The sequence below is a fragment of the Heloderma suspectum genome, chromosome 1 (assembly GCF_057233095.1).
Source record: "Heloderma suspectum isolate Gila_16-S chromosome 1, 16-S_ref, whole genome shotgun sequence".
In the NCBI taxonomy this organism is placed as follows: domain Eukaryota; kingdom Metazoa; phylum Chordata; class Lepidosauria; order Squamata; family Helodermatidae; genus Heloderma; species Heloderma suspectum.
In genome coordinates this window covers 262102322-262114991 of record NC_139458.1, presented here as the reverse complement: position 1 = coordinate 262114991, position 12670 = coordinate 262102322, and the positions used below count along the sequence as shown (strand labels likewise).

Genomic DNA, 12670 nt, shown 5'->3' with positions numbered 1-12670 from the left:
GCTGGCTGGGGAATACTGAGAGTTGTGAGAATTTTTTCTTTCTAAAGATGCATAGGCTCGCACCTTTAGTCGTTCTTTGGATCTGGGCCCCTGTCTGCACATAATGGATGGTATGGAGTTGTTTTATGTATGGGTTTCTTTATGCTCCAGCAGAAGAGGGGAAGCAAACAGATTCTAAAGAGCAACAATTGTCAGGAAACTGGATAATAAATGTTAAACTAAGCAGGTTTTAATTGATTTAAAAGGTTCATGAAATTGTAGGAAAGCGGGTAGTCTTGCTGCTCTTTGCCACTTACAAAAATAAATCCTGGGTGGGGCTATTCCCCAGGGTAGTGCATGGCCATCAAAGAATTTTTTTAAAAATTAATGACATAAACAAAGCTCACAAAATGGCATGATCTCGGGGAAGGGAGGTTTGCATAGTCTATCTCTGTCAGCAAAACAGGACATGTCTAACAGATGGACATGACACTTGTGCTACAATTGTCTGCAGGCAAGGATACTTAGAAACAGAGACAATATTGTGTGGGAGTGTTGGGGTATAGGGGGAGTGACAGTGTTCCCAGCCTACAAAATTTCACTTGGGAAGTGAAATATCCCTACCATTGAAGTGCCATCTCAAGTGAAGATCTGGGCGCTATATGCATCAAATGAATAACTACTACTGCAAATGTACTGTGCAAAAAGACCCTGATTGTGCAGAAAGACCCATAACTGCTTAGCCTGCCCTCACATGGAAGGGATTCCACATGGGGTGTTTCATATTATTTCCAGATCACAGCTGTCCTTTTGGGCACATTTTGGGTTTAAATTTCAAAGTATTGAATGCTCCCTCCACAGCTTTAGGTAGATATATTGGATATCTTTGTAGTTTCTTTCTGGAGCTGATTGTTCTTCCTTGGCTGTTTCTTTCCAATTGGCTTGTTGTCTTTGCTGCTTGGACAGCATCTTGGGAATGTCTCCGAGGGGCACGAAGTATCCAGTTGGAATGTAAGCTGTGTTCTCTTGAGCTAGTAACAACTGAAATAGGGAACCAACGTTAGAATGAATACACATTCACAACAACGTAAACTTTTAACATAGTGATGTCATGGACCAGGATCCTAAACCCTCATCTTCAGAGGATCTTGGCCCCTTGTCCTCCGAGGAAGGTCCAGAGTTAAGAGCTCAGGAAGATGATTCAGCAACGGAAAGGCAACATGATGTTTTCACCTCCCCAGGACCTAGTTCTCCAGAAAAATCCAAAAGGTGGGCTCCCCTGCATCCAGAAGAGTTTGTCTTGCCATCTTCAGACTTCAGCCATGAGGATGCTTGCCTGCCACAGCCACTCCGACATTGTTGCAGCTTGAGGCTGCTAAAACAGGCCAGGCCCTTTTAGGAGACAAAGCCTCAGTCAGTGTAGAGGCAGAGCCAATCAGCCTAAATACAGGCAACTTCCTACTTAAAGCTCAGCCTTGATCTGCTCCTTGTTGGAGCAACATACAGACAATCCTGTTGGGTTTCTAGCCCCAGCACCACTCAAAGTTTTCTGTGGTGCTGATCTCTTCCTGTCTTGCTTCCCTGAAGAACCTGACCTAACCTGACCCCTGCTAAAGCTCAAACCATAGCAGAACCTGACCTAACCTGACCCTTGCTAAAGATCAGACCCAGGCTACATTACAGAGCATCATCTGAACCCCGGACCTGAAATAGTACAAGTAGAAGCTTTTGGAAAGTATTTCAGGGCTGTATTCACATCATCCAGTCACACTTAACTCTTCCTTAAAACTGAGTTCACACAAACTATACCTTTTCACAACTATTTATTCTGTAGTACAGGCGTACAGGCAAATATTTTTGCTGATAATTTAAATCAGTATATAAATAGACTACAGTAGTCAGGGGCAACATACACTGAAAAGCAGGGGCCTGAATAGCTGATAGAACAGCGGTTGGGAACTATTCTGGCTCCAGGGGCCAGATTGCCTCCCAGGATATCCTGTGGGGGTGCTGACTAACTAATAAAAATCATGAAGCTAATAGCTTTTTAAAAGTTGTGACATATTAAAGCTATACTCTTATTTAGTTATAAAAGTTATAAAATAGACTTAAGTGTACACGTACAATAACCTGCAGAAAATAATATGTTGAATTACAATCTTCAGGATGCCATAGTTTAGAACAGTGCACTGATTGACAATTGTGGCCACTCAATGATATCTGAATGCTCTAAGGTACTTCCTGTCAATTTCGGTTTCTCATTTTTCCAATCTTACGTTTGGTTCGTAGTACTGAAGCTTGAGAATTTCTCCAGTCTTAAGTTCAGTTTGTTCCAAACTTCGAGATTTTTTTTTAAAGTTCACATGAAAATTCAAAAGCATTTATGTGCAAATTTATTATTCCCTTAGTCCTTTCCCCTGTAAATATTCATGGTACGTACAGCAATTGGCACCAAAGTCACAGAAAGTGCAATAGGTCAGGGATCGATGATGGATGTGGAGCAAACAGTGGCAGAGGCAGAAGGACTTGAATATCCAGCATTTTCCAAGCAACCACCCAATGCTACACCCTCCCAGGTCCCACAGACTCCACCAAATCTTGTTTAACATTCCTGCTATGGAGAGAGAGATAACTAGCAAAGTGCACTGAACACGGGATCCATCCTGAAATATATTACTTCAACATCCCTTTTCCAAAGCACTGGGCTTGGAGAACCATTCACTATGATTGGAAGCCAGAGCTGCCAGTCGCAAATCTACTCCCCCCTCCTCCCCCTCTACCCACCCTGGTATTTTCCTTCTAAGGAGAGCTTGGGGAGAAATGTATCCTTTTTGGAGAAACACTGTCTGTATCTCTGTGTCCCTCTGAATCCCGGACCTTCATGAGCGTTCAGGTTTGGATTTGGTCTGTTTTGGAGTAGCCTCACTTTGATTCAGACATCACCTGAATCTGCCTGAATTGGCCTGACTCAGGTCAGGTTCATCCGAATCTGAAGCACACCCCTAATACTTACCATCAAAATCAACATCCGCATGTGGATGATCTCTCACAACTATTTTCCGATGCCTTTCTGCATCCAGCTCTGCAATAATTGAGTCAAAATAAGCTATTGCCTCAGTTACATCTGAGTTGATCCGTGAGACTTTTCTCCCTGCTGAGATCTGTTGAACAGAATAACATGACATTAGTAGTGCCATTAGGCTGAACTTGACTTTGCAGTTGTAAAGTACAATCCAACATTCAAGGATACAAAACATGGTTCTCTCGAAGTATCGAAATGTTGGCAGTAGATTTGCCAATGTTATTTGACAGACCAATATTTGATCATCAGAAGGGAGAGCAATCCTATGGCCTCTAGACACTGCCTAGAGGGCCATAGGATTTTTCGGTTTACTGTCTCTGAGCTCAGATCCAGGAAACCATGCTCCCTTCCCCCACCTGCTCATAGCCTGTATGGAGAGAACCACAGTGGCTGCCTCTCTGTGCTCATAAAACAGAGCGTGGAGAGGGTGAAAAGGGGGCATTGCCAGGGCAGGGAGGGGAGGAGACTGTGGAAGCCCCTTTATGTTGCTTCCTATGGGGTCTCCAGGCCTGTTCCTTCCCCCTCTCCAAAGCCCCGGCTAGACGCATGAAATCATGAGTCTAGCCAAGAATGCAGGGTAGAGTGTGGAGGAGAGGATCCCCTCCATGCTCCACCTGAATTGCATTGGATAGGCGCCGGCCTCCAAGTTCGGAGGCTGACATCTATCTTGATTGGACTACATTGTTCTTGGAATCCTTTGCTGCTTGATATCTTTGATTTATGCTATTTTATATCCTTTTTATGTGGGCTTGATGTTTTATTGTATCTTATTATTGTTGTAATTGTTTCTAAGCAGCCTTGAGGACCTGATTTTGGTCAAGAGGCAGGTTAGAAATTCAAAGATAAACTTTGGGGAGGATCCAGTCTGTATGGTATATGCAGCATGTGCCTGCCAGCACTGTGTGCATGGGAGGGGGTGATGGAGCACTGGGTAATGGTAGGGGGCATCTGTGCACCAAATAGTGCTTGCATGAGGAGGTGGAAACCATGTGGTACAGGGCGGGACTGTCCCCTTAGTCTTCTTCCCTGTAAATATTCATGGTACATAAAAAGAATAGAGCAAATTCAATCTTGTCCAGGTCAGGCCATGATGCAAAATGCTGAGCATTGTTGGGAAACTGCTCAGCTGAATTCAGTCAGAACAATGTTGTACTCACTGGCCCAGAGTGCCAGTGTTATGGCAATCATGAGTCCTGGATTCCCTTATATTCTCAAATGTTCGACTGTCTTGAAGTGTGTTGATTGGCTCTTTTACTTGAGCCATGTGGTCCTCAGTTGTTTTAATGAACCATTTCTCAAAACACCTCTAATGCAACTTGATATCTGTGGTTGCCACCTCTTTTTCTGCCAGAGTCCCTGCACCCTTAACAACTGGATTACAAGAAGAAACTCAATAGGTGAAGCTTCCCATCACTGCATTTCCATGTTGGGAAGAGCATGTCCTGCTAAACTATTGTCAACAGCTGTTAAAGTTATGTCCTTCCACCAGCCCAAGATCAGTCAGTACAGATCCAGGCAGCTTGTCATGATTTTTCTGTAGTCAGAAAAAAAAAAAATCTGAACTAGTACAATCCCAGGAGGGCTGTACAGTGTGATGTATTTATTTTTTTGCTTGAGTGTATAGATCAGCTTGGGGATTAGGCAAGGTGAAGAATCTGGGAGCACAACTGTAGTAATAATTGCCTTTAAAGGGGCTATATGAATTCTCACTGAGCAAGCAAGAGGAGGATCAGAAGCTGCAATCCTATGCACTTACCTGTGAATGAAGCCCATCTAATATAGTGAGACTTAACAGTAAACTTAAGTGCCTTGAATGCAGATTTGACACAAAGTGTGTTTTGTAAATTAATGTTATTGCTAAAGTTTATCAAGTTTGTGCATTTGGGAGCATAGTATAAATACCCTATAGGCCCACTCTATGAGCCACTGTCAGTAGGATCCCAATACAACTTGAAAGGCACAATTCTCAGTTTCCTGTGGGCCATGGGCTCCAGCACTCATGCAGAACAACCGTATTTCCAGCTGTGCTCCTCTTTCCCCTTTCCCTATCAAGCTGTGACATGCAAAGGTTTTACTGAAGGTGAGGTGTGTGTGTGTGTGTGTGTGTGTGGACGGACGGACGGACAGACAGACAGACAGACAGACAGACAGACAGACAGGAGAAATCATACCCTCCTGCATAGGATCATGGGGGGAAATGCAGTGGTGCCCTATATCCCATGTGCTTTTTAAATTGCCGATTAGGGTATTTTATGGGTTTCAGTGGTTACATCTGACTTGTCGTCACCTCCCCCCTCACACAACACACACTTAGGGTGCAATCCTATCGAGATAAGCAGCCGCCTCTGAACTCAGAGGCGACCGCCTATCCAAAGCAGGGCAGGAGAAGCACAGAAGGGATCGTTCCCTCCGTGCTCCTCCTGCCCAGCATTTTTGGCTAGGCAGCTGATTGCGGAGCGGGGAAGGAGGCTGCTGTGCAACATATAGGATGTGTTGTACAGGCAGTTCCGCCCTCCCTGCCCCAGAACGCCCTCCAGCTATGCTCCTTTCCAGCCACTCCGTGTTCCTCTTGCGAGCACGGAGGACGGGGCTGTTCCGTGCTGCCTCTGAGGCGGTGCAGAAGTGGGGGGAGGTCGGCTCCTGGAAAATGACATATCCTATGATTCTATTCTATTCTATGGCCATCTAGCTGCTGTCTAGCAGCCATAGGATTGCTCCCTTAGACTGCAATCCTGTATACACATACCTGAGAGTCAGTCCCATTGCTCATAGTGGAACTTGTGTCTGAGTAAATGTGCATAGGATTGCAGTGTTGGTATGCTGGTGTAGCTACAGAACTTCAAATCTGTATTGGCACCACTGCAGCTAAAGGAGTAAGCTACTCAACACACCTAATAATATACCTATTTGTGAAGTGAAAGCCAGTTTTGGATAATATATTGGAAGTACAAATTGAAATACAGAACACATGTATTTGCACAAAAATAATGGCTTGGTCAATTTGTCAAAAGAAAAAAGGAACTTGTAAAATACCAAACCCTCCATTAAACATGGGCTGTAGATCTTGAAACCTCCCTAACCATTGACCGTAAGAGGCATGGCTTCAATTTCTTGAAATTAGAACCCTGCAGTCATTGCCTCAGCTGCTGAGAAAGTTTCATTTTCCAACTGCCCAGAGCTGTTAAAAAACAAAAAACAAGCTGCCATCCCACTAGATGGAGCGATCTCACTCCACTAGATGTAGTGGGATCTTGAGATCTCACTAGATTGAGTAGATCCCACTAGAAGGGGTGGACAGAAGATTAGAGGCAGTTCTACCACAATGGTAGTCAGGTTTAGATTGTGTATGAATGGTGAGTGAATGTGAAAGAGTAATAGATGAATGGGGGTCTCTATGTACCATTGTATGTGAGTGGCATGAATGTGTGTGTGTGTGTGTGTGTGTGTGTGTGTGAGAGAGAGAGAGAGAGAGAGAGAGAGAGAGAGAGACTGATGGGAAATGGACCCAAATAAGATATTACAAATGAACAAAAGTATTTTCCAGAGGGATAGCCATGTTAGTCTGTTGCTTCAAAAACAACAAAGACTAATACATTTATCATGGCATAGGCTTTTGTGGACACCTTTTGTGGGTCTCTCTCCACTTATACACATTATTATTAAACTCCTCAAAATAATGTTTTTTTAAGCTTAGGATGAAATATTCCCTACCTTGGAAGATTGTGCAGGAGGAGGTGGAGCTGGTGGCTTTTTTCTTGTCTTGGAAGATTTTGTAGACACTGGGGAAATTTCAGGTGCTCTGTCCATGGACTTCAAATCTTTTATGCTCTCCAGGTATTTTTTCCTTAAGGCCAACAAATCTTGTAAGTATTGCAAACAGTCTTGGGTCTTTGCATACATCCACGCCCGTTCATCTTCCTTCAGCTGGAGGCAGGCAGCTGAATCTAGGCTGGTAGTACTTTTGCTTTTTTTCAAAGGTTCACTGAAGTTATGCTCCTCACCTCTGAGAACATACATAGAGGTGCTACGGATCAACCGGACTGCAGAACCATCATAAGTAGGGATCCCATCAGACAGACTCCTCCTGCAGGAATTGGGGTGAAATATTGAGTGTATCTTTTTGAACATAGTGCAGCTCCTTTTTCACCTCATCCATTTATCTTTAATCCTTTTTTAGGGCTCTGTTTCAGTGCATGGTTGTTGCCTATAGCGGTATGGAAAACGTTGCCATTTGTACTTCGTAATTGGAATCCAGTTTATTGCTGATTCAGCCTTCTTCTACTACATTTATTCATTTATTTCAGACCATTGTCAATGATGAAATACTTTATATTTCCTTAGTCATATCTTCCCTTGACACGCCAGCATTTTAGTTCACCTCATGCTTGCACAACTTATTGCCTTCCTTGTGCTGACCATGGTACTGAACTACCCTTATAAATAAAGAATAAAGTGAAAAACCATTTTGTTAAGAGGTAAGGAGAGATGGTTGAATATAGCTGAGCATTTCATAAGACTAAATTGTAAGATGCCAACAAACCAGCACCCCACCCTCCCACTACATTTCAACTGCTCACCTCTGTATTAGATAAGCACATGCAGAACCAGGCAGCAGTTGAACTGCTGTTCGAGGGATTTTGTTTTCTGTGCTATGGCAACAGGGAGATGGTTACAGCTATCTGATAGCACATCATTGCTATGAGTAAAGTGGACTAGGATATCCAGATCCATTACATTCAGCACAAAAGCTTGAGCATGGGAGACTGGCCATCAAATAAAATGGTGTTCCAAAACACACTTACCTAACAAACAAAGATCGTTAAAAAAATATTTATTAACAAATCCAGCTGAACAGATTGTCAGTACTAACAGAGAAAGAGATTCCACCAACTCTGTTAATTTGTCACAGACCACCCCACACAACTTTTGCTCTAATCTTCTGTGCGGAAACTTCAGCAGTCTTTTTTCTCTGACTCCTGCTGCAGGTTTGGAGAAGATGTGAAGGCTCAGACAAAACAGGGGAAAAGTCCCTGGCTCCATTTTCCAGGTGTGTGTGTGTGTGTGTGTGGGGGGGGTTCCACCTAGGCCTTCAAATCTCTGTGCAGGTTGAACAGAGAGGGACTAAGGGCTATTGAGAGCTGGACTCCACATGAACTTAGGGTGCTTCTCTCTGAGTAGCATGCAGTGGTGTGAATGGTCCAAATCTTTATGCAGACTTAGTTGATAAAAACCAACTGTGTGATAAGGATCAAAAGAAAGCAAACCAGTTCAAAAGGAATCAATGACAACTGACATTTCTTCTAAATATTTCTTACTTCATAGTATCTTACTATGATATTCTTCCCTCCTGCAAATATGGACCAGCTATTACAAAACGCACTCACACAGCTAAAGAAATGTGACTCCCCAAAAATAAACACAATCACAGGCTTGTATCTGAAAGAACTACCATAAAGAGAATAATTAAGCTGCTCACTAAAAATTTCTTTATTTAAAGTATTTTTTTATCCTGCTCCTTACAATCTAAAAAGACATGACACACAAGGAAAAAGGGATGGGAAGGGAAGAGGAAAAATTAAGTAGTTTTTCATCAGGGCTGGTGGAACGACCCAATTTCCCCTCTCAGCTCCCTCAGTACAGGCCTGCTAGAATGGCTGCTGGTGATGACAATAAAGATGTGGAAATATCACTGCAAAGCCCTGGGAAATCCTTGCTAAGCACAAACCTCCTGGCATTTCTTCTTCCAAATCATAGGAATTTTTATCTTGCAATCAGTGGCTGCCTCACTCTGCCTAAAAGTAAGGTCAGTCCTGTTCACAATGGTAGTAGTTTCAGGACTGTGAACAGACTTCCTAAAATGACCATGCAGCCAGGAGCAGTATATGAAAATGCACTGAGGTAATAATAACATATCTCTTTATGTTACTATGCTTTTTTCCTGCATTGGACCCTCAACCCTTACAAAAACTAGCCTACACATTCACAGACTTGTCAGAAGTGACTGAACATGCTTGGACTATGGGAGATTTTAAACTGTTACCTTATTGCAGAACTGCATCTAAAATTGCACAGCAGCAGATTCCTAATTTAAAATCATAAGATGAACATAGAGCTATTAGCCATAACTACATCCTTTTCACAAGATGTGGCAGGGAACTGATCAAGTGGACTAGCTAAATATTTCATGACATATAAGATTACTGTCTTTGAAAAGGCAGCTCCTGTAACCTGTTCATTCATATGGCTGCTTAAATCCAACAGGATTATAGCAAACCCCCGTTTTTAATATGCTACTGTGAGCTATTATTTCCATCATAGCTTTGCTAATTGTGATGACTACCTAACTTTACAAAATGCCCAGAGCACCAAGGACTAATCTGAGAATTAAAAGAAAAAGTAAAGATACAATAGTTTCATTCTTATGATGCTCATACCAATTGAAACCTTGTTCAAATGATAGCATGTCCATATTACTTCTGATGGTTTTTCAAATGAATTGTCTATAGCGGGTAGAACAAGAAGATGCATTTCTTTAAGCTATGACCAAAAGAACCTTCACAACATATTAAGCATGGGAACTTTAGGGGAACCCCCAGTCCTCTTTTATGCTTTCTGTGCAGTCCCACTTTGGGGACTGTGCATGTACAGGCTAGAGACAGAATCTTCCAGAGCCTCTCTTAAAAGTGTGAAGATCTTTTCTCTCTTAATAAAGATGTTTTCCCACTTTTTGTCTCATGTAATGGGGAGGTGTAAAGGTATGAGACATGTGGCAAAGGAGGAAAGTCCAAAATAACTGGGAATGTTTAAATCAGGTATGGGCAACATGTGGCCCCCCCAGATGTTTTGGCCTAAAACTCTCATCCCTGCCCCCGGAATCCTCCTTGGCTGGCTCCGTTCCATGGCAATTCCGCAGAGCCGCCAGCCAGCTCCAAAGTGCCAATGATACGGCTGCCATGCCATATCACTGGCTGAAGGGGACTATTGACTGCGGACGCAAATGGCATATGGGATGCCATTTGCAGCCATAAAGGCCTTAGTTTAAGGTAAATGCTCCGCGGAATTGCTGCAGAGTGGAGTTGGCCAAAGAGGATTCCGGGGGGAGGAACGGATCGCCTCCCCCCCTGCAGGACCCCCCCCCCCCGACTGACAGGTAAGGGATTCGTACATCCCTGCTCCCGACCTTGAATTATATAGATATATATGATATTTTAAATAAATATTGTTAAATAAACAAGCTTATAGAATCATAAATAGTGTAAAGATACGTAGGGAAAAGATAGCATGGCCTATGTTACTAACAAAGTTCAATGATGGAAAGCAATCATGAAAACATTTCTAGTGTGCACATATTTGATGATATAAATAATGCTGAATCTAAAACAAAGCTTTTCAAAAAAAGAAGTAATAATGGGTGCAAGATGGAACTGTTTTCAACGTGCAAACCCCCCCCCCCCATTCTTTAAACCAGAGATGGGCAACCAGATTTCTGGCAATCTGGAGGATCCAGCCGAAGAGGATTCCGTGCAGAGGTGGAGGTAAGTCTTCCATTCTGCCACAGACTCCGGGGGGGGAGGGGCGGATTCTTTATAATCCGGCCTCATTGGAGTCCGTGGCAGAATTCTCCGCCATCCCTAGTCGGGAGTTAGTTGGTCATCCCTTTTTGACTGCCTTCCCATTGACCGATTCTCATGAAATACACTTCATTAGAAAGCTCTTGACATGCAGATTCCATGGATAACAAGGGTTTTCACTATAATTCAAAGTTGGGAGTTTACTTATGTCCATAAAGTTTCTTTTTTTTAAGAACTAGGCTATCATCTGTAACAATATACTATAAAGTTTTAATTTTAATATCAAAAACAGTCAAGTATCATTAAACAAAAATAATTAATTGCAAATTAAAGCAAAATGAAATATGAACACACACAAAAATCTCTGTATACCTTTATAAACAGAGGTACAGGCCAAAGTACAATGATATGCCAGTTACATACAGCCTGTAAATAAATCATGAAGGGATTAAGAGATACCCACAGTTAAAAGTAACCCAGAGTTTAGTTATTGCTCAGAAAGGAAGTCTCTAGCTGTTAAATGTAGCAAAAGAACATTTAAGCATCTCTGTACACCTTTATAAACACATGTGTAGGCCAAAGTATGATATGCCAGTAACATATGGCCTGTAAACAAACCATGAAGGGATCTACATTGCCATGAGTCGTGTGCGCTCATTGGCAAACCTCAAGATTCAAGTTGTACATGGACCACAACCAGGACGTTACAGTGACCGCCCTAGAGTTTACATCAGGAACACTGTATTTAAGGAAATTTTGTAAAAATAAAAGCTGTAACACTTTGAATGTTTCAATAAATGCAATTAGTTAAATCAAATCTAATGAAAGGCTTAACTTTTCTCTATGAATTGTGTTTGTGAGGAACTAACTGGTTGGTGATAATATCAGAGACAAAAATAAAATCTATCACCATTTTGTTGCAGCCCATATACTCACAAATATAGGAGACATTTTCTCAGTACTGACATTATTATCATCTTACATATGATAGAGTAGAAATCCAAGTAGGGCTGGCCCTACAATTAGGCAGAATGAAGTCGCTGCCTCACCCAGCAGAGTGACGCAGGATGGGTAACAAGGGATGTTGTTGGAGGACAGAGGTGTGTTTGCCTGCTTTATGCCTGCTAAGCTAGCCTGCTGCCCTTAGGTGTGTCTTCCCTGATCCACGGAGATCTTGATTTTTCATATAATTTTACTATGAATTCTTTCATACAGTAACATTTGACTAAACAGGTCTTCAGGAATGCATTTTCAAGCAGTGACCAACATCAGTTTATTTAATAAACTTTAACACTTCAAGTATCATACAATCATATGTGTGTCCATTCCCAGTTATTCAAAATCCAGGAATTATTAACCATGAAGAGCTCATGTTACATTATTAGGTTAACTGACAGATAAACTAATTTCTCCTCCTCTCCCCACCACCACATCTTGCTTCTGCCAGAATGTTTCTCCGGGTTGCATAGCAGTCATATGTAATACCTCTTTATCCTTTTTAAGTGAAGAGATAAGACTCTGTGGTTTATCTTGTAATGCTTATTGGGATTTGAATTACATCCTAGACATGTTGTCCTTTTTTTTTCTTTTTTAGCTGCTCCATATCAGATATTTATTTATTTATTTATTTATTATTAAATTTATTAATCGCCCATCTGGCTGGTCACCCAGCCACTCTAGGCGACGTACAACATACAATAAAGATATGAAAAGAGGACAGTATCCTTCAGCTTTTCCAGAAGGCTAGCAAAAGGCAGTTAGGTCAAGCTAGACCACCTGAAGCAAAAGAAAAATATGCACAATGCTCTGGCTCTTGGATTCTACAGCTGACCCTTGTAATCTGGGCACATTTTGCAGAGGGTGTGTCACATCTGTGGATCTTAGGCTGTGTCTGATCCAGCAAAAACATTTGTGTCATGTCTATTGGAGGCCGCAACACCTCTTTAATACAGGATTGTCTAATTCAACTAAGTGCTGGCAGTGCAATGCAGCTAATGCTTCTTTTAAACATCTGTTTTGGCAGTGTCCAGTAGTTGCT

The 12670-nt window shown here is 42.1% G+C and overlaps 1 protein-coding gene across 1 annotated transcript; it reads right to left on the bottom strand.

The window, feature by feature from the left end:
• Window positions 1–775: 775 nt before the first annotated feature.
• On the bottom strand, window positions 776–7189 carry C1H13orf42 (chromosome 1 C13orf42 homolog). Its single transcript, XM_084810746.1, has 3 exons — window positions 6773–7189; window positions 2993–3140; window positions 776–1020 (listed from the first exon to the last, which is right to left on the bottom strand). Exons 1-3 carry the CDS (start codon window positions 7187–7189, stop codon window positions 776–778), a joined length of 810 nt encoding a protein of 269 aa, XP_084666872.1.
• Between the last annotated feature and the right edge of the window lie 5481 nt (window positions 7190–12670).

Excerpts from the sequence above, each read along its gene's own strand:
- C1H13orf42 (XM_084810746.1), bottom strand. The coding sequence starts at position 7,189 with ATGTTCAAAAAGATACACTCAATATTTCACCCCAATTCCTGCAGGAGG. Across the intron at positions 3,141-6,772 it reads CTCCTGCACAATCTTCCAAG|ATCTCAGCAGGGAGAAAAGT; the intron begins GTAGGGAATATT and ends TCTGTTCAACAG. Across the intron at positions 1,021-2,992 it reads TGCGGATGTTGATTTTGATG|TTGTTACTAGCTCAAGAGAA; the intron begins GTAAGTATTAGG and ends TCCCTATTTCAG.